The 20,853-nt window shown below is 48.4% G+C and overlaps 7 protein-coding genes across 7 annotated transcripts; 4 read left to right on the top strand and 3 right to left on the bottom strand.

Annotated features, from left to right (window-relative positions):
- Positions 1-749: 749 nt before the first annotated feature.
- On the top strand, positions 750-3,231 carry N7487_009870 (WD40 repeat domain-containing protein). The gene is made up of 4 exons (XM_056877600.1): positions 750-1,298; positions 1,388-1,515; positions 1,573-2,159; positions 2,219-3,231. The coding sequence occupies exons 1-4, from the start codon at positions 991-993 to the stop codon at positions 2,981-2,983; spliced, it is 1,788 nt and encodes a 595-aa protein (XP_056726180.1). The 5' UTR covers positions 750-990; the 3' UTR covers positions 2,984-3,231.
- A 601-nt stretch (positions 3,232-3,832) lies between these two features.
- Positions 3,833-4,841, bottom strand: pdx1 (uncharacterized protein; the record flags this gene model as incomplete). The annotated part of the gene is made up of 2 exons (XM_056877599.1): positions 3,833-4,623; positions 4,763-4,841. The coding sequence occupies 2 exons, from the start codon at positions 4,839-4,841 to the stop codon at positions 3,833-3,835; spliced, it is 870 nt and encodes a 289-aa protein (XP_056726179.1).
- A 467-nt stretch (positions 4,842-5,308) lies between these two features.
- Positions 5,309-6,166, top strand: N7487_009868 (uncharacterized protein; the record flags this gene model as incomplete). Its single annotated transcript, XM_056877598.1, has 1 exon — positions 5,309-6,166. One exon carries the CDS (start codon positions 5,309-5,311, stop codon positions 6,164-6,166), a length of 858 nt encoding a protein of 285 aa, XP_056726178.1.
- A 401-nt stretch (positions 6,167-6,567) lies between these two features.
- N7487_009867 (cohesin subunit SMC1) lies at positions 6,568-10,613 on the top strand (the record flags this gene model as incomplete). Its single annotated transcript, XM_056877597.1, has 6 exons — positions 6,568-6,598; positions 6,649-6,742; positions 6,794-9,749; positions 9,800-10,107; positions 10,164-10,530; positions 10,596-10,613. The coding sequence occupies 6 exons, from the start codon at positions 6,568-6,570 to the stop codon at positions 10,611-10,613; spliced, it is 3,774 nt and encodes a 1,257-aa protein (XP_056726177.1).
- Positions 10,614-11,397: 784 nt separating this feature from the next.
- Positions 11,398-12,414, bottom strand: N7487_009866 (uncharacterized protein; the record flags this gene model as incomplete). Its single annotated transcript, XM_056877596.1, has 1 exon — positions 11,398-12,414. The coding sequence occupies one exon, from the start codon at positions 12,412-12,414 to the stop codon at positions 11,398-11,400; it is 1,017 nt and encodes a 338-aa protein (XP_056726176.1).
- A 1,272-nt stretch (positions 12,415-13,686) lies between these two features.
- On the bottom strand, positions 13,687-15,203 carry N7487_009865 (endo-1,4-beta-xylanase; the record flags this gene model as incomplete). Its single annotated transcript, XM_056877595.1, has 10 exons — positions 13,687-13,776; positions 13,838-13,903; positions 13,968-14,056; positions 14,127-14,156; positions 14,210-14,298; positions 14,359-14,504; positions 14,560-14,681; positions 14,743-14,791; positions 14,851-14,891; positions 14,948-15,203. The coding sequence occupies 10 exons, from the start codon at positions 15,201-15,203 to the stop codon at positions 13,687-13,689; spliced, it is 978 nt and encodes a 325-aa protein (XP_056726175.1).
- Positions 15,204-16,477: 1,274 nt separating this feature from the next.
- Positions 16,478-17,467, top strand: N7487_009864 (uncharacterized protein; the record flags this gene model as incomplete). The annotated part of the gene is made up of 1 exon (XM_056877594.1): positions 16,478-17,467. One exon carries the CDS (start codon positions 16,478-16,480, stop codon positions 17,465-17,467), a length of 990 nt encoding a protein of 329 aa, XP_056726174.1.
- Between the last annotated feature and the right edge of the window lie 3,386 nt (positions 17,468-20,853).

Here is a 20,853-nt window from a genome sequence, read left to right as displayed (position 1 = left end):
GCGGATGGCAATGTCACGTAACAAAGCCACTACTAATAGTCTCGGAACTATATTCTAGGTAATCAAATAGAGATTGTAGGTTTCCTTTATTACTATTATTACGTTTACGTTTACTCTACTCCGGACTCCGTACGGAGTACTCAGTAGTAGTATATAGATTGTTGTAAAGTCAACCCCACTATAGAAGCTTTGGGGCATAATTTCCAAGATGGGTATTGTCGTTGCCATGGCCCAAGCTTCATCGCGTCGCGTCGAGGCAAGCGCGTATCTCAAACCACTCTGCCCATTTCGCGTTAGAAAGTCGACCCATACGGATTACAGATCCCTCACATACCCCACTTTCAGTGGTCCAGTCAGACCAGTTTGGGCGCGTCCCTCCAAGTAAACAACAGGACTAACAGCGTGAGATCAGTTTCAATTGTGTCAAAGCCATGCTGACACAGAAGGTTCCAAATATTCTCGGCAACCAGCATAAGACTGCTTTATGAAAGTAAACCAAAGAGCTAGACCCCACTTTTGAAATAATATAAAATAGAAATCAGTGTGGTTAAAAGTGAAAAGTACTGATTTGACCTGGTTGATGGGGCCCGATTGCTTTCGCTAAATCGGGTTAGCGTACCCGACGCGTGACCCAGACAGTCGCCCTGCGCAACTCCGTCACTCCCTTGAAGACATTCATTCATTCACATGCCTGCCGCTCAGACACTTCTTTGTTGGTCTGCCTGGTGAAACAGGGCTTGCTCGTGCTTTATTCTGGAACATCTTCTGTCTTCAGGCGTCAACGGCTGGGGCCATCATTTCGCCTCTGGATCAACAACAACGGACCCTCTGCGAATCGCCCTTCAAATACCCTTGACCCGACACCCGGATTTCTGACCGTTTAACACCCTCGATTGACAGACACTTCACTTCTGTCTTATGCAATTCTTATCTCTGTCTTGATCGGTTGCACTTTGTCTCTGGGGCGAGGACAGACAACCAGACATCGCCATGGCGGACAAACCTCAGAATTCAAAGAAGGCCGGGAATAGGTCGGCATCAAGACCTCAAGTATCGCAGATATCAAACATTGCATCACCACCTGGATCGAAGACACCGCCAAGCATGCCGTCAAAGCGCACGATGTATTTCCCAGACAATTCAAATTCGGGCAGCCGCCAACGGCAAGATGGAGCAGAGCCAGTCGACCCTAGTGCGCTGGCAAAAGCATTGAAGGATTATGAGACTGCTGGAAGCCGGAGGGACAGAACCCCGGTCTCCAGTCCCTGTCGCAAGAGACAGCGGGTCTACGGGGACCGGTAAGCCACACTTTTGGTTGTCTTCAATCAGAAAGCCCGCGACAAAGCAATGGCAATCATCTATGACCCAGCTGCTGACCATAGTTTAGATTCATCCCCAATCGCGACGGACAAGATCTACAAGCGACTTATAGTCTGTTGCATGAAGATGGTTGCCCCTCAACTCCTTCCAAGGCGAAGAAACGCCCCCCTCATTCCGAGCTCCATTTCCAAAAGAGTGTGTTACATATTGGAATCCAATGCGTTGTACATTTGAACTGACTTTTCACCGCAGCTGAGGAAGCCAACCTTACTTTTTCCCGAGTTTTGCGCAGCGAGCTTTTTGGAAACACGGTCCCACAGCCTGACCTGAACTCTGCGCCACCCGACCCATTGCTCGGCTTCAGCAATGGAATCAATGACAAGACTCGATCCCATACACCACCCGCTCATATCGCTGCCAATCTCCCTCCCGCTAGCATCACCCCCACCACCCCACACAAGAACCTCTTCAACTATGGACCCTCACGGCCCGGATCGGGGCATCCAACTCCCTCTAAAACACCTCGAAGTGTGCATGGCCCTAACCTAGACGTGCGCTCTGAGCTCTACAGTCTTTCTCCCATTCGATACGACAGTCAGCGTATTCTCGAAACACCTCGGAAACAGGCCCGGTATGTAAACAAGGTGCCATACAAGGTCCTGGACGCACCGGACCTTCAGGATGATTTCTATTTGAACCTGGTCGATTGGGGCAGTAGTAATGTCCTCGGTGTTGGATTGGCCAACTCTGTCTACATGTGGAACTCCCACACTGGTGGAGTTACGAGACTGTGCGAGCTGAAAGACGATACCGTGACCAGCGTGAGCTGGATTCAAAGGGTATGCAAGAAATCTGCATGTTAACGCTCCATACATGATACTAACACTAAGGACTACAGGGTACACATCTTGCAATTGGCACTGGTAAAGGTCTAGTACAAATATGGGATGCTGAGCATTGCCGGCGGCTACGAACCATGATTGGACATACGAACCGAGTTGGTGCTTTGGCGTGGAACGATCACATTCTCACATCGGGATCTCGAGACCGTCTCATTTATCACCGTGATGTTCGGTCTCCAGACCAGTATATTCGAAAGCTCTCTGGCCACAAACAAGAAGTTTGTGGTTTGAAGTGGAACACTGAAGATGGCCAATTAGCATCCGGCGGCAACGACAACAAATTGATGGTTTGGGATAAGCTGAGCGAGACACCCCTCTATCGCTTTTCCGACCACAACGCAGCAGTCAAGGCCATTGCATGGTCTCCTCATCAACACCATCTTCTCGCTTCTGGTGGTGGTACCGCTGACCGCACCATCAAGTTCTGGAACACACAAACCGGCTCAATGATCAAAGAGGTCGACACTGGTAGTCAGGTTTGCAACCTCTCTTGGTCCAAAAACTCAGACGAGATCATCAGCACACACGGTTACAGCCAGAACCAAATCGTCATCTGGAAATACCCTCGTATGGAACAAATCGTCTCGTTGACCGGTCACACTTTCCGCGTTCTTTACCTCGCCATGAGCCCTGACGGTCAGACTGTCGTAACAGGAGCAGGCGACGAAACACTTAGATTCTGGAAAATATTTGATAGACGAGCTACAAGAGACACTCGTCGGGAAGGCAGCAAACTGGCCGAATGGGGCACCATCCGGTAGTTCGGATAATACTGTCTACTTTCTAATTTGTCTCTTCATCTGCATTCGACATGGCGTTTTTCGGTCCGCTTCGATTTGGTCACTGGGGAAAAATTATCGCATGGCCTGAGGGGGATCTCACTCTTCATCTTTTTATGCGTCGGCATCTATTGCATGTTTCTTTCCATCGGCGGTTTAAAGCATTTCGCGGGTGGACGTCCGGCGCTCATTCATTCGGAATGGGCATTTTGTTTGAGTTCCTTTTTCTTTTTTGCTTTTTTTGCTTCCTCTTGCTTTGATCCCTTCCATTCGTTCGTCCCTACTCTGGCTGTGATTGAAGCTAGCAGTACTGGCATGGAGTCGAGCGATCATTTCTACATCCACACGTTTCTTGAAGGCTTTCAGCGGCGGCGCTTGCGGTGTTTCCTGGTTGCCGGTATGCGGTGTTGCGTCGGGGGTGTTATTTCAATTTGTCTTTCGCACGGTTGCTTTTGATGATGACACGACCCTTTTTTCGGCACAAATTTGTGCCTTTGTTCCCATTTCAGAGGATTTAGCTATGCCAACCAACCTTCATGGGATCTAAACCATGCCTGAAACGAAATGAGAATCGAAATTGATAAACACCTATATGTTTCTTGGAGGTCAAAGCCCTTGTTTTTTCAACTTTACTAAGAACCCTCTTTTTCGTATAGTGACTTAATTTCTTTTTCTCAAGCGAAGTAACCCAATCAAGGAAATATCTGATTAACTATGCTATACTGTATACATTCATGAATGAGCTTCGCCTGCCCAGTTTTTGGCTCAGATGACCGGGAACAAACAAAACAAAAAGCTCGAAGAAGGGAGATTTAAAACACCAAGGGAAATCTAAAGCACCAACCGCGCTGGCTCAACTGAGAGAAGAGTCTTGATTCGCTCTAGGAATGCCTTAGCGCGGGTCTCCTCACCAACAGGGACGGTCAAGCTGAAAACGTTGGAAGCAACACCAGCCGAGGTCTCAACCGAAGCTGTAGGCACAGACTTCTTGGGCGACTTGGCACTAAGGAAGTCGATCAGGTCCTCGGTGACGGGCTTAGAGCGGACAGTCTTGGGAGCCTCGAAAGCGTTCAGCTCGGGAATATAATCACCACGGGAGGTGTTGATCGGCTGGGCGCCGAGAACCTCGTCGAAAAGCTCATCGGCGGAGGGCTTGAAGCTAGCCAGGCGGGGCAGGTCGTCGTTGGCAAGGTCTGTAGCGGCGGCAAGGAAGCGGGACAGCGGGACAGTGACACCCAGGTTATCCTGGAGCTTCTTCTGGGTCGACAACACGGCAGCCAGGGAAATAGAGATGGCGACGGAAGTCATGGGCAGGGGCTTGGCGACAATCTCCTCTTCAGCGGCGGCCGGCACGGCCGGGGCCGGGGCCGGGGCGATCTTGATGTTGCTCAGATCGAGGTGGGAAAGCTTGGCCAGAGTGGCGGCCTGGGTTGACGGGTAGTTGGCGGGAATCTGGCCGATGTATGCAAGCACGTCACCCTTCAAGAGACGACCCTTGGGGCCCGAGGCTGGGATCTTGTCGACATCGGACTTGGGGATACCCTTCTCACGGAGGAGCTGGGCGACGGAGGGGTAGAGCGGATAGGCGGGGTTCTGGGTGGTGGGAGCGGTGGATTGCAGGCCTAGAAAGGGTGTTGGTGTTAGCGCCAGTTAAGCAATGCTTGTTATATCGCAAGTAGTTTCCGCCGTAGACCTGAGCCTCGAGGAGAGGCTTTCCGTCGCGGAGATGCTGTTTGCCATGAACATGGATGGGGAACTCACGTCTGCCGACACCGAACACCTTCTGTTGACGGCGAGCAAACATGGCCGGAACCTGACCGACTGTGATCTTGACTGCCATTGCTAAGTGATTCTGGAGTTTTGGAAGATTGGGAGTGCTGCGGTGCCGATTGGGATCTTCGGCCGGTGTCGCAACTCGCCGCGGACGTTGGATTCGAAAGGAACGAGCAGGATCAACGAAGAGCCCACCACCGCGTCAAAGCGCACAAATCTCCGAGGTCAATTCTTTTGAGGTCGTGTGTTTGGCGAGGTAATTCAAAGCAGCTGTTGCAGGTGTTGAGGGCGTTGGGAGCTTTCACCGGCGGCCGGGACGGGAACATTTTTCTGCCGCTTGGTGTTTTGGCCATTATCGGCGATTTCCGATCAGAACGACGGTCAATTGATTCTTGCCCTAGTAAGTTGTCGAGCGAAGCTATTTAATAGTTGATTCTCTGCCAATTCCCCTCCGGATGAATGAGTGTCAATTGGCTGCGCGTCATGGTCTTCATCACTTTACTAACGTGAGCATCCATAGGCTCAGATACAGCCATGTCCGCCAGAACACCCGCCTTCTCAATATTCTGGCGCCAATGCCTCCAAAGTCCAATGCGACCTGGCTTTCAGATGAACTCGGCATCATCCTTGCGCTACTTCAATTCTAGTGCGCCTCGTTATAAGGCCAAGGGTGTGGCTAGAACTGTCGATTCCGCGTGGCAGGCCGCAAGCCCTTATGGGAACAAGAACCCCCGTGCCCTTGCGAAGCTGCAAACGAAAGTAATAAAAGCCGGACAGGTGCTTTTGTTCCAAGCTCCTTCTCATCGCCCATATGTTTTAACTGCATACGGTCTCTCCGCGTTTTGCTTCGCCTATTCCATCTACAACTCGAACGCGGTTCTCGTGGATCCTCTGATTCCTCTTCCAATGTGGCAGAAAACTCTATTTGGTGGTATCTGTATCATGATGAGCGTTGGTGGCACCTTGTTCATCGCCCGAACTGGCTCCCTAGTCAGAAATATCAGAGCGGTCAATTCCGATGGTCGTATGCGCGTCCTCTTCAGTGTCCGAAGCATGGTCCCTTTCAAGAAGCCTTACCAGGTCGAAGTGGCACCGGGCGATCTCTCTTTCAAGCGCAGAATCTCGGTCTCTCCAGAAACCATGAAGCGTTACGAGGATAGTACCAAACTCGGCCGTGAATTGGAAACTGAGCCAACCTTCATCAGGACGGTGAAATCTATGCCTCGCCGGATTTTCCAGAGCGTGCGGCAACTTTTCACGAACGAGGACTTCATCATTGTGCAGTTAGCGGGTCACAAAACCCATTTCCGATTGGACTCCAATGGATACATCTCGGATGATCTCCTACACTTTGGGCGCATGGTGAATGTGAAGATGCCATTCAGAGATTAATTGGCGATCATTATCCAAGTATCACGAAGGTCTCTTCGTGTCGTGTCGCATCTAGTCACGTTCTGTACATCATTTTGGCTTTGTCTCTTAGATAGCGATAGAGCACTTGTAATACCAGTCAAGAAGGCGATTTCAATTATACCATGGAAAAGTATTTTGTCAGAGTCCTACTGCTTTACTGCTTGTTAGAATATATTGTAGTATGTAATGTTATATTGCCTTCCCAAGGTTTATGCATCACTAAATTTGGGGTGCCACGTGATGGCCGGCGCGTCTTAGGTGGACGCGGTTCACCCGTTATCGCGCCCCTCCCACATCTTGCCCACAACTCAATCTTTTGTTTAAATAACAGGGTTCTTGAATTTCTCGGCGCGTTGCTCCCTCAGGAAGCCGCTGGCAAGATGGGAAAACTCATTCGTTTGGAGCTTTTCAGTATGTACGACCGGAAGATGCGACGCGGCAGTAGCTAACTTTGTCACTAGACTTCAAGTCCTACAAGGGACATCATGTCCTCCTATTCGGAGATGCGTATTTCACGTCGATTATTGGCCCGAACGGGTCCGGCAAGTCAAACTCGTGAGTGCTTCCTGGTCTTAGCCCAAAGTGCCTTAGGCTAATGCGCATTAGGATGGATGCCATATCTTTCGTTCTAGGAATCAAGTCTTCTCACTTGCGATCGACGAATCTCCGTGACCTTGTGTACCGCGGCCGTGTTTTGCGCACATCTAAAGTAGATGGAGAGCCTGCTGCCGATGAGCAGGATGGCGAACAAGAGGAGGAGCCAGAGAGCATGGATGTCTCCCAAGATGCCGGTGGAAACGACCCGAAGTCCGCTTGGGTGATGGCAGTCTATGAGGATGACGCAGGCGAGGAGCAGCAATGGCGCCGATCTATTACTAGCCAGGGTGTTAGCGAGTACCGCATCAACAACCGAATCGTGTCCGCCCACCAATATAACGAGGCCTTGGAGGAGGAGAATATCCTGATCAAGGCGAGAAACTTCCTGGTGTTCCAGGGTGATGTCGAGGCAATCGCATCCCAGTCGCCCAAGGACCTTACTCGGTTGATTGAGCAGATCTCTGGCAGCCTGGAGCACAAAGCCGACTATGAAAAGTTCAAGGCAGAGGCGGAGGAGGCCGCAGAACAGCAAACCGTTCAGCTCAACCGTCGACGAGGAATCAATTCCGAAGTCAAGCAATACCAGGAACAGAAGCGAGAGGCCGAGAACTATGCGAAAAAGGCCGAGGAACGCGACCAGGCCATTATCACTCATATCCTATGGAAGCTCTTTCACTTCCAGCGACTGATTGACGACTCCAGTGCGGATATCCAGAAATATCAAGATGAGCTCAAAGAGTACCGCCGTGGCGTCGAGAAATACGAGAAGAACGTCGAAGATGCTAAGAAAGACCATGCTCGAGTCGGTAGAGATGTCGGCAAGGCCGAGAAGAACATCATGAAGAAGGAGAGGGATATTGAAGAACTCAACAACTCGCTTGTGCCTGTCGACGAGAAGATCGACATCACCCAGAAGAAGGTTGAGAGATACTCTTCAAAGATCACCGAGATCGAAAAGGAGCGCACATCACAATCCAACAATGGCAAACAACTAGAAAAAGATCTCAAGCTTGTCGAGAAAGCTCAGGCTCAGTGGGAAGTCGAATGGCAGAAGACGATGAGCAAGAAGGGTGGCCAGCTGAGCGAAGCCGACCAGCAGGAGTACCACAAGCTCAGAGAAGAAGTCAATCGGCGTTCATCGGCGGACTCCTTGAACCTGGACAATCTGCGCCGGCAGAGAAAGACCGAAGCCGAAGCAGTCAACAGCTTGAAGGGCAAGTTTGAGAACACTGAATGGCAACTCAAATCTGTTGAATCCGATGTCCAGAACATGACCGAACGCAAGTCGTCTCTCAATGACGCCGTCAAGTCCACCTCTAAAGACATTGACCGTAAGAAGAAGGAGCTGAATGCATTGACTTCCGAGCGTTTAAAGGTCTCGCAAATGCGGACCGAGCTAGAAGAAAAACTTCAGGTGGTGTTAAGAAAACTTCTCGAGGCCGATGATGGTAAGAAGCAGACCGAACGCGAACTCCGGGCCAAGGAGTTGATCTCAGCCTTGAAGCGCATCTTCCCCGGTGTTAAAGGCCGCGTCAGTGATCTTTGCCGGCCGAAGCAGAAGAAATACTCCGATGCAGTCAGCACCGTACTAGGACGACACTTCGACGCCATTGTTGTGGACAACGAGAAGACTGCTAAAGAGTGCATTCAACACCTGCGCGACCAACGAGCAGGTCAGGCCACATTCATCCCTCTAGAAACCATTCAAGTCAAGGCATTCAACTCGAACCTGAAGGGCATGCATCGGGGCATGCGGCCTGCGATTGAGACTGTTGACTACGATGATTCGGTTGCGCGAGCAATCAGCTACGCGTGCGGCAACTCTATTGTATGTGATGATCTGGCGACGGCCAAGTATCTTTGCTACGAACGAAATGTGGACGCGAAGGCTGTCACCCTCGATGGAACTGTCATCCACAAGGGTGGTCTCATGACTGGTGGACGTGGTCCTCAGCAGAACTCCAAGCGCTGGGAAGATTCTGAGGTTGAGAACCTGTATAAATTAAAGGAGAAGCTCATGAGTGATCTCACTACCCTCCCCAAGAGTCACCGCCGAGGCTCCGAAGAAGAGACGCTCCAGGGTGAGCTCGTCGGTCTCGAGCAGCGCCTCGCTTACTCCCGTGATGAGTTGAAAGCCCTTGAGAGGAACCTCGAGAGCAAGCGTAGCGAGCTTGACTTCGTTAAGCGCCAGATGGAGGAATTGCGACCCAAATACACCGAGCGCAAGGAAAACCTTGACGAGCTAGACGAGACAATCGAAACGTCACAAGCTTCGGTTAGCACCGTTGAGGATGAGATCTACCGCAAGTTCTGTAAGCGCTTAGGGTATGATGATATCCGAGAATATGAGGCCCAGCAGGGCTCTATGCAGGAAGAGGCCGCACAAAAGAAGCTTGAATTCACCACCCAAAAGAGCCGAATCGAGAATCAACTCAGCTTTGAGAAACAGCGTATTCAAGCCACCGAGGACCGAATCAATGGCCTCAAAGCCCAATATGAGCGCGATCAGAGCCTGATTGAAGAGCTGCAAAGTCAGCAAGAAGAAATCCGCAACCAGCTCGATGAATTCGAAGCGGAACTTGAGCTCCTCCGAGAGGCACTCGAGAAGCAGAAGCAAATCTATGGCCAGTCAGCAGAAAACTTGGCAGAGCAGCGCCGTGAACTCCAGAGGCGTAGCAAGCACGTTGAAACAGCGTTGAAGAACGTCAATGCGCTTGAGGCAGAGATTCAGAGAAACTCTTCCAGTCGTTACGCTCTTCTGCGCCGCTGCAAACTTGAAGACATTGATGTTCCTTTGACCGAGTCTTCCAATTCGCTTGACAAGCTTCCAATCGATGACCTTGTGCAAGCAGCAGACCCGGATGCTATGGAGGTGGATGAAGGAGACGGTTTGGACGAGGCTCCTCCGGTGCACGATTATGGTATTGAAGTCGACTTCGATTCTCTGGGAGAGACCCTGAAAGAGGTTAGTGTTGCTCCTATCGGTTTATTTCTCAAATACTAATTCGATTACAGGAGGCCGATGACAAGCTCGAGGATGAACTGCTCGAAAAGGTCCGTGTTCTCAACAGCGAGCTCGACAAGATGGCCCCGAATGCGCGTGCCATGGAGCGCTTGGAGAATGTCGAGAACAAACTTCGCAGCACCGAAAAGGACTTCGAGGACGCCCGGAAATCCGCACGGAAGGCCAAGGAAGAGTTTGAGTCCGTGATGAAGACGCGGTCCGACCTCTTCAATAAGGCATTCACCCACATTTCCGAGCAAATCGGGCCGATTTACCGTGAACTCACGCGCAGTGCCAATTACCCCCTGGGCGGTCAAGCGTAGGTTTCTTCTTATTAAACTTCTGGCTCTGAACGGATAACTAACATTTCAACAGCTACCTCGATATTGAGGACTCGGACGAGCCCTACTTAGACGGCATCAAATACCACGCCATGCCTCCCCTCAAACGTTTCCGAGACATGGAACACCTGTCAGGTGGTGAGAAGACCATGGCCGCACTCGCTTTGCTGTTCGCTATCCACTCGTACCAGCCGTCTCCATTCTTCGTGCTGGACGAGGTTGACGCAGCCCTGGACAACACCAACGTCGCCCGCATTGCCAACTATATCCATGACCATGCCGCACCTGGCATGCAGTTTATCGTGATTAGTCTGAAAACCGGACTGTTCCAGAACAGTGAGGCTCTGGTCGGTATCTACCGGGACCAGGTCGAGAACAGCAGCAAATCGTTGACGCTTGATGTGAGTTTTGAAGATGTCTTTTGTATATGCCGATATGGAAATATGCTGACAATGATCATTCACAGCTTCGGAAGTACACCTAAATCCTCCAGGTGGGATTTATGCGGATTGTGTGATAACCCTTTGCTTTTACTTTGCTTGCTATTTCTTCATCTTTGTAGATTATTCAAACTACCCAGTGTCTATTCTGGGCAATTATTTCTATCTACAAGGCTGTTCATTGATACCAGTTCCTGTACTGTGGTTTTCAAAATGTTCTATCCCTTTTCGCACGTCATAGCTGCGGGTAGCCCTAAAAACGTCTGTTTCCGAACAACTCGCATGTCCACTGTTCATACTTCTACTGAATTTGGATGATGCTTCTTAGAGCATCTCTCGAAAGTAGATAGGGAAAAAAATTCCATTAAGACCATCTAAGTAGATGTGTCGAGGCCGCCATGTTAAATCCCCCTAGGAAATGCACTCCTCCATGGCAAAAGATAAAGGCCCCACGAAAAAAAAAAAAAAAAAAAAAAAAATAGAAAAATAGAAAAATAGCAAAGAACGGTCCACCTGTGAAACCACGAAGCAACGGATTTCAGCTTCATTTGAATGCACTTTTTGTGAAAAGCTAGGAACCCGACTTCCACCATGCACAAGACTTGGCACTTGTTGAAAGTGCCGGTGTTGGATGAGACAAGTGGATGTCTGGAAAGAAGAAACAAGAGTAAGACAAGGAACGCCGAGAACCGAGAACCGAGAACCGTGAAGTGTAAATCGTGAATCGTGAACTGAAAACATTGGTCTGTGAGAGACTTGCGACCTATTGGAGGTACTACCATTAGCAAGAAGTAGATAGCCATCGAGGCCTAGTAAATCACATACCTTCTAGTCTGTGTCTGTATGTCTTACAACCTCAGTCACATTCGCAGGCTTGACTTTCGGAGTGATCTTCATCCCAGCAACCCCCTTCGCTAGCAGAGCAGCCTTAGCTTGACTACCAGTTTTGGCTTGAGTGCCATTCTTGACCCCAGCACCAGTCTTGGCCTGGGTACTCTTGGCCCCAGCTGCGGCCCTGGCTAGAATTGCAGCCTTGGCCTCGGTGGTACACTTGGGCTGGGAGGTAGTAGTATCGACCTTGGTTGCTGTCCTGGCCTGGGTAGCGGCCTCATTCTCAGCGACAGGCTCGGCCACGGTAGGCGTCTTGTCCTCACTAGTGGGGGTCCTTTCCTCGCTAGCCTCAGTGGGAGGGTCCTCAGAGGATGACTCCACGTACGCGCCAGAGGTAGAGACATTCTCAAGAGTAGCATCCAGGGAAACCTGCGACTCAGTTGGGATGTCGGTGGCACAGTCATTCAGAGACGGGTTGCCGTGTTCACCTTCCTCGAGTGGCAGGGGGACCTGGTTAGGGATGCTGGTGAGAAGATTGTTGATTGCATCAGCATTTTTGCGAATATGAACCGCATGCCTTGTCTTGTCGGCAAGCTTGAAGTCACAGGGAACCAGACGGTCGTCGGGCTCTTGGTCGCGGTGGTATTCGTAAAGTCGGACTTTGATGCCACGGATGAGGATTGCCCAGCATCTCTCACTGGGCAGCGGGGCACTGCTCAAGCGTGGAACAGATTGATCCCAGTTGTCCTTGATTGAACCAGCCGGGTCGAGGATAACCTTCACGATGGTGTGCAGGGACCTGTCTTCGCCAACGGCTCTCACGACAAAGCAGTTCGAGTGGTTGTTCTCCTCGTCCTCTTGCCACTTGAGGACCCAGCCATCATTTGAATCGAAGGCGTAAGCCAGGAGACCGCTCACCATGATCTTGGCATTCTCAGCAGTTGGCTTAGTCTCGTATGCGGTGATGAACTCCGCAATTGCGGGAAGCGAAAGATAGTTTGTGGTTGTCTCCATGATAACACGCGTACGAGAAAAGAGTTGGTGGAATAGCACTAGTCTGTGAACGGGTAGAAAAGGAAGGAAGTGACAAGGAGGAAGTGACAAGGAGGAAGTGACAGGAAAGAAGTAACGAGGCGTGGAGGTTTGAAGTTTTAGAATTCACAAATCAGATCAAGCGGCCTCACCTAAAATTAAACCGTGCGTAGGTTAGCAAACATTTGTACATCCTTACATTTCCTACAGGTACATGGTACGCTTCTATTATTCCCAGGGAGTCCCCAATGGAAAATCCCTATCAAGGCAAACATTTGCCTCCACGGGTTACCCATTACTACTAGGTGGCTACATGTATAGATCCATGGAGAATTTTACATATAGTTTAAGTATAGTTTACACTATATGTACCTCAAGTAACGCGAAAGTGAGAGTTAAAGGAAAAATTGCGATATAAAATATGTATATCTATCTAGTCCAGATACCTGTTGTTAACTCTACCTTGACTTAACTATTCCGTTAAGTAATGCGAAAGTGCGAGTTAGGTAAACAGAAAATCCGATATGGCACATATACATCTAGTCTAGAAATTTATTGGTTGTGCTCTTTTGCCTATAAAAGCCTCGCTAGGTCTGAACATTGTCCCTACAACAATGATTCTCTACCGTGTCTATGGCCGCCGGAATGTTTCACAGGTGTGTATAAGCAACTTGGGAGAAGATGTTCGGTCGATAAGCATTACATATAATGTCCACGAAAAATTGAAGACTCGGGAGCCGTTTGCAAAACACTATTTTAGCATAGCGGTCCACCGCTAATTGGTCTAACTTGGGATGATTGACAGTTTGGGTTGTCATATTCAGGGTCTTTGCCCCTAAGATTAAAGGGGAGAGCCCTGCAGGGCCTGCACTCTAGCCGGGAAATGTCCACACTCAAGTACCGTATTACTTGCCAAATCAGCCTAATCAAGTGGGGTCTAAGACCAGGGTCCGAGAATGTGGAGCATAGTTATACCCATGTACGGAGTACTCCGTACATGGGTATGCTATGTGTGGATTTTGAGTTAGAGGTATGTACGCTAGTTCTGTCTCAGGATTCTACTCCGTATTCTTCACCCAAGTAGATGCTCCACTGTGGGGCCCTGAAACATCGCCAGACACATTCCGCAAGAGATCACAATTCAGTCGATTCAATTTCTATTAGCCAACCAAGTTAACGCTTTCCTGTCATCGGAGCACTCCCGATTTGAAGTGCAGCCGACTCAACTGCTGATAGATATCGAAAGCATCTCTCCTAGAGGGCATTTGCGATGGCAGTGTATGCATTCTTGGGGTTATAGTTGCTGTCGAAAAGCAATGGGCTCGAACTGGAGCGCCACGAATCCTATCAAAGTATGTAGTATTAGTATACAATATGATTTTCCAGGGGAGGAATGGGCACTTACCGGGTCAGCAACTCCCCAAACGGTGATTCCGACACATTTCGGCTGGTTCAGGCAAGCTTTGACAACCTATAAAAAAAATAGAGATTTAGTAGGGAGTCAATAATACCAGGGATAACATTGTGGAACTCACATTCACGTAGTCGGTAGAGCTGGCGCCAGCAATATCAAGCTCAGTGATAGCGACCTCCTTCGTTCCTGCACTGGCTAGAGCATTGAGAGCTGTGGAGGGTTGTTAGCTAATTTTCGGTCCATAAGAAGCAAGTGGGTACTTATCCTGAAACTGCAGCACCAGCACCGGCATTTAAGTGGGTTTGAGAGCCTTAAAAGGAGTGAGCAATCATATACGGTGAGCTGCAATGGCAGGTATCTTACCGATTCCGTCAATTGGGATACCAGCAGCAATCCACTTTTTGACATGGCTAACCATACCCTCCAATTTAGGATAAGAGGCAGTATCCAGGCTGTGTAAGGTCAGAATTCATGCAGAATGAAAAGAGTATAAGTATAGGGCTGCGACTGACTTGTAGTCGTTGATGTAGAGCTTTGCATTTGGGTCTGCAGCACGAGCTGTTTCGAAGGCGATCCGCACAAAGTCTTCGCCAATCACATTGTAGAAGACACTGTTACGAAGGGAACCGTCCTCGTTGAAAATTTCGTTTACAACGTCCTTAGGTTGGTCAGTAACGTAGCTTGGTACAACTCATATTATCGATACAACGTACCCAGGCGTAGATTTTGCCCTTGTAGTGGTTCATCACCGTGGTAATGTGATTTTTCATGACATCGATCAGGGTTGTTTTGTCTGAGATGGAAGAGACCCAAGATGGGAGCTGGGAGTGCCACACTTGACGAGTTTAGCCTCTTTTGTTGTGATATGCTTGAGTTCTAGAGTTTCAAGGACTTACCAAGAGTGTGGCCGCGGATCAGTTTCCCATTTGACTGGGCAAAGTTGACCTAGAATGTGTAAGGACCAGGCAAGGAAGCAATTTCCGCGGAAAAGGCTGGGTACATACCAGGTAGTCAGACCCTGTGAAGGAGAACTGTCCTCGGTTTGCTATTTTGGTAAATCAGCTTCTGGTACTCTAGTAGCCTCGAGAAAGTTGTACTTACGCTCAGTGGCGTCCCACTTCATACTGTTCTCCGGAGTCAGTTGGCCGAAGTCAGCCTTGATGATTGCCGGGGTCTTCTCATTCTTAGTCAAGGTGCCCTGATCACCAATATTTCCCAAATATTTCTTCCCATGGGCCTTGAATTTGGCATCAATGCTCACAGAGGCTTGTCGGGATTCAACTGGTCCGGCAAGCACATGGCCAGCGAAAATCATGACTAAAGCAGCTGCCTTGATTTGAATCATATTAGGAAACATGTTGGCTCCTCAAGTCGGTAAATGGAAATGAGACTGGTAGAAGACAGCTTCCGGGAGGATGAGAAGATCTTTTTATAGGGCTGGGTTCGTGAAGATCAATTGACAGTTGAAACGGTAGTTACTGGGGCAGTCCTTCCCGAGACAAATTTTACGGGTCCTAGCCCCCACATAATAAGGAGAGAGTCCAGAAGTCTTGGCTTGCGCTTAAGGGCGGAATGATTTGTTTAGTTGAAACGAAGAGGGGTCCTCAGGGGTGGAGATGACATCTACCCCGTGTAATTCATACTTTGAAGGCCAACAAAAAATAGTTAACTCCAACTTGATTAAGTACAACACAGGGGCTGCCTTGTTCAGCTATTTACATCTCTCCTGCCAAATCCCGCTCGGAGGTGAAGATCAATTGACAGTTGAAACGGTAGTTACTGGGGCAGTCCTTCCCGAGACAAATTTTACGGGTCCTAGCCCCCACATAATAAGGAGAGAGTCCAGAAGTCTTGGCTTGCACTTAAGGGCGGAATGATTTGTTTAGTTGAAACGAAGAGGGGTCCTCAGGGGTGGAGATGACATCTACCCCGTGTAATTCATACTTTGAAGGCCAACAAAAAATAGTTAACTCCAACTTGATTAAGTACAACACAGGGGCTGCCTTGTTCAGCTATTTACATCTCTCCTGCCAAATCCCGCTCGGAGGTGCCTGGGATTACATCTGGTTTTCTTCAGCTTTCAGCAAGGTGCAACCTACAGAGTACACTGAGAAGGTATAACCACCAAGAAAAGTTTGCTTAAAATTAGCGTGTTTGATAGTGGAACAGCCGTAGTATAAGATTAATGCAACTAGGTATCAGTAAGAAATCAGTCAGCTTAGCATTACCATGAAGACCCATGGCTAGACTCAAGATCTCTTCGATGCATTTACCCAATCTCAGCTCATCTCAGCCTGAATACAGGCTTGGAATAATTAATCCAATGTAGATTTTATACTCGCAACTATTTCTTGAAAGGGAATAGTCTGGTGGACTAATGTTTCTGGTTGACATAGTAGTTTATTTTGGTCAACCTCTCTGAAGTCAGCAAATTAGAAACACCCCCATGGGTCAGTCCTTTCCAACTGAAACATTTGGGATTTCATCTTCGAAGGCAATGAATTAGCTCAATTCATTTACCCAGCCCAAACCATTCAATTTATAAGCCGTCCTTGGAGTATTTAAACAAGGTCAGTTCCTGCCCAGGTGGCTTGTATCTGCGCTTCAAGTCTTCAATAAATCTCAACGACAATGAAATTCTCCAAGGGGAAGAATGACCTGGTGTCATCTGGCATGCTGTTGCTCGCATCAGTCCCAGTTGCCTTCGCCAGCTGCGCGCTTCCATCAACCTATACTTGGACATCAACTGGCGCTCTAGCGAATCCAAAGTCCGGATGGACCGCAATCAAGGATTTCACCAATGTGGTTTTCAACAATAAACACCTCGTTTATGCATCCACCACCGACGCAAGTGGAAACTACGGCTCAATGAACTTCGGCACCTTTTCAGATTGGTCTAGCATGGCAACTGCGAGTCAAGTCGGAATGAGCTTTACAGCCGTTGCGCCCACTTTGTTCTACTTCCAACCAAAGAACATTTGGGTCCTGGCCTACCAATGGGGCTCGAGCACGTTTACGTATCGAACATCCAGTGATCCTACCAATGCCAATGGATGGTCATCGGAGCATGCCCTTTTTACCGGAAAGATCACAGGCTCGGATACTGGCGCCATTGATCAGACCGTTATTGGTGACTCTACTCATATGTACCTTTTCTTTGCTGGGGACAATGGCAAGATCTATCGCAGCAGCATGTCTATCGACGATTTCCCTGGAAGCTTCGGTACGAATTCAGAAGTTGTACTGAGTGGCTCTACGAATGACGTATTCGAAGCAGTTCAAGTGTACACCGTCAAGGGCCAGAACAAGTACCTTATGATTGTCGAAGCAATTGGATCACAAGGGCACCGGTATTTCCGTTCATTCGTCTCCAGTAGTCTCGGCGGCTCGTGGGAAGCGCAGGCAGCAAGCGAGAGCAAGCCCTTTGCTGGACAAGCCAATAGCGGTGCAACTTGGACCAAGGACATTAGTCACGGTGATTTGGTTCGAACTAGCCCTGACCAAACGATGACCGTCGATCCATGCAACCTGCAGCTCCTCTACCAGGGACGAGACCCTAATGCCGGTGGCAACTACAATACCCTACCGTGGAAGCCTGCCGTGCTTACCTTGAAAAACTAAAGGGTGTTTGTGTATTTTGTAGGTGAATGGGAGTGAAGATGGAGTTGTGAAGACGAAGTTGTGAGATTTGCTAGATGAGGACTGTACACGATCCAGATAATGAGGCGAGATGGCTCATAGGAGGGTAAAGATAGAGTACTCTGAGCCTTTTAACATAATTTTCTACTAGAAAATTCAAATCTAAGTTCGCAGTAGAGTCACTTCTATTTAATGCATAGCACCTGTTGAAAGAATGAATTGTCCAGTTGACTAAGATTCTTGCGATTGGAAAATAAAAACCAAGATTTGCCCATCTAGGCAGTCTGCCGATATATATAATCGTTCCTATCGTCCTATTACTTTGACTAACCGAAGAAAAAAGCACTATGGCTAGTGAAATATATTTAGGCAGACGATGATCTGAAAAGTTGACTTCGTTTAGCAAGAGTATATCTGTTGCGTCCGTAGTCAAACTTTCAGGAACAAGTGTCATCAGACTTTGGGGAAAATGTATGAACTTCCATATGGACTTTGCATAGTCGTAGACATAGAATTATACACAAGGCCTTCAAGCTTCATTCGGTCCTAGACGTTTTTGATTTGTTAGAGGGGCCTGCTGCAATTCTAAAGACGGAACTGCGAATGGAAAGGAGGGCAGAAACTATGAATTGAGCTATGCTATTAAACCGAGATAGAGAGCAAAGATCCTAAATCTCAAAAGTGAAGATCTCAACAGGATCTGCATGTCTTCCTTGGCTGAGCTTTACTCCTTCCCTGACCTCACAAGTTCGTGAAGTGGCCAAGTTTATCATCAAAGCTTGAAGTGATTAATGTTGTTTGCAGGAGACTTTTAACCGAAACAATTTCCTAAGGGTTTGGTGGACAAATTCGATGATCTCTAAGGTATGAGACCTCATATCCTGATTGGAGACATTTGTTTTGTACGTTATGTATAGAGCTACAGGAAATACTTCACTAATAACTGTACGGAGACCTGCTCTGTACGATCTAATTCCGACGACGTCAGTGCCTAGCACAAATTTCACTGTCGGTATGAATGAAATCCTTGTTATGCCTTGCCTCGAAAGTTTACAAAGATAGAACAGTGGGCTATTGGGGAATAGGAAATCATCTGACTTGTTCAAAACCAATTCACTAGCCTGTTTGTGTCCTGCGGATCAGATAGAGATCGACTAATTGGCCAAGTAGCTATCAATGGAATGAGCAGTCAAGCGCCAGGGACGGAGTAGAGCGGAGTTCTCTGCTATGGCGACGAATGCTAAATATAACCTTATCACGCCATGATCTGTGAATTTAACCAATAGCTTAGACCCGATCAGATACAGTAGGGCAAGGACACAGATTAGCATAAATCATGGCAACCCGTTCGACCGGTCGGAGCCGCATAGTCGGAACCGCATGGGTGGAACCGACTCTAGGAGGTCCTACCGCCCATATTATGGCGATTCCCCATCTGCGCTAATAGTGACCAAATACCGAGATCCAGCTGGAGAAATAACCAAATACCGAGATCCAGCTGGAGATTTTGCCTCTATCAGAAGAAAAATAGGCTGGCCCGGATTCATGTGATCAATTTTAGCAGTATAGTTACAAATACGAGGGCTTCGGCTAGAGTTCAGCCTTAACCCAGAACTCGAACTCATTACAGGTTGCTCTTTGACTCACGATCACTACCATTACCTAGGATAACAGTTCGTATAACTACAAATTGGAAGATGGCGAGCCCGTGCGGCAAAGCAAAGACAGAATTGACAAATCAGTTGATGCGATCAATGGGTTTAAAATTGAGCGTTCTTGGTCAATTAAGTTAATACGGGAGCAGATCTGTTCTCGACCTTGGGTCTGTGTCCATGGGTTCAAAAGGTATTTGGAAAGCTTAAGAGATCGATTGGGACCCACTGGTATATGGGGTTAAAGTCAGTTCCCAACTGATAATGTACTGTAATTCATTTTTTTATCCATCCAGAGCTACCATGACTCGTCAGTGTGGTGCTTGACCCCGACTTTCTATGCTCGATTGAATCTAGACAGACAATCCCTTATCTATAATCCGGGGTCGAATGAGTTCTAGACTCTCCCTTGACAGCCCCCGAGATGGCGAGGTCTGATAACTATGGCTCTCTACAAGTACAAGGATAATAACCGGGGAAAGCGAGAGCGACGGAATCAGGGACCACTGAGGATAAAACCAAGCTTTGGCGGAGTCCTTAGCCAATGGCTCTAAGCTCCTTTCTGGCAACCCGACGCCAAGTACGGTGAGAGGAACAACAGAGTCATCAGGTGCAGTCTACTTGGGTATAGTCACCGCCACCGTCCAAGTAACTGTAACCCCAACGAACATTGCAAATCATGCCCAGTATCAACACCCCAGACACCACGGACACCACGGAGGCGACCCAAGGCCGAATTTCCAATAATGCAGGTTTCCTGCACCACTATCCTGGTACCAGGATCTAACCATCTGCACCCAGCTAGCAATGGTAATGGAATGTCAACAGGCGGGAGCCCCGGGAGCACCACCCGCCTAGACGCACATATTCATACATGCTCAATAACATTGCGCGGTGTAAGTACACTTTGTACAACAGGAACATTGGATATTTTGTTACCGAGGATTAAAAATAAAAAAAAGCAGTATTTCCAAATATGCAAACATGCAAATCCTCAAAAGTGTTGTGCAACGGTAGCAATACATACAGGAGCAGCTCGCGTCCACGGGCAGATAATGATCTGCTCATGCGCATAATGCGGTCATTATAAGGGGAGAGATTCTCTATAAACTACTCCACAGAATAAAGACTACAGTAATAGAATGAGTACAATAATAGAATTGAAACCGTAATATTGTACCCCGTATGTATTCTGTTGTTGATCCTTTCATCGCTTGGGTGTTGCGGCCCGCACATATACGCAAGGGACGCATGTCTTTTCCACGCCACTTGCTAAGGTGGCTTGGTGTATTTTCATGTGGGGATTGTGCACCCTTGGGTGTTACAGAGTTTGGGGCCAATGCGGCTCAGGGGATAATAGTGTGTATATTTTTGCTTTGCTGCTTGGCGGTGCGATGTATCTGTACGTACTCGGTACCTAGCCCCGTGTTATTGATTGCGTGGAATTAATATTGTTTTCTTGCTTTTGTCGATAATAAGGCTGCCTGGCAAAGAGCATCGGCCATGGACTATCCAATATATTCGAACCCTCAAAACTAAAAGATGCATAGGTCAAAAGGCATCAGGGAGACCGGTAAAAAAAATACAAAAGGCCGATACTTGCTGAGACCCTATCTTCAACTGTGGTCAAGGGCTGACTTTTCTCAAAATAGAAACCCTCGATATCTCTCCTCATTGCAATATAAAGTGAAATTGCCAGTACCGTTATGTGGCAGG

The sequence above is a fragment of the Penicillium crustosum genome (assembly GCF_028827405.1).
Source record: "Penicillium crustosum strain IBT 35664 chromosome Unknown utg000004l_segment0_segment0, whole genome shotgun sequence".
Lineage (NCBI taxonomy): Eukaryota > Fungi > Ascomycota > Eurotiomycetes > Eurotiales > Aspergillaceae > Penicillium > Penicillium crustosum.
Note: the sequence above shows the minus strand (reverse complement) of the source record. Positions and strands in the feature narration are given on the sequence as shown.

What these genes read in the sequence shown, in the direction of transcription:
- N7487_009870 (XM_056877600.1), top strand. Translation starts at nt 991, where the DNA reads ATGGCGGACAAACCTCAGAATTCAAAGAAGGCCGGGAATAGGTCGGCA. An exon ending in CAGCGGGTCTACGGGGACCG is followed by an intron (nt 1,299 to 1,387) that starts GTAAGCCACACT and finishes ACCATAGTTTAG; the next exon opens with ATTCATCCCCAATCGCGACG. An exon ending in CGAGCTCCATTTCCAAAAGA is followed by an intron (nt 1,516 to 1,572) that starts GTGTGTTACATA and finishes TTTTCACCGCAG; the next exon opens with CTGAGGAAGCCAACCTTACT.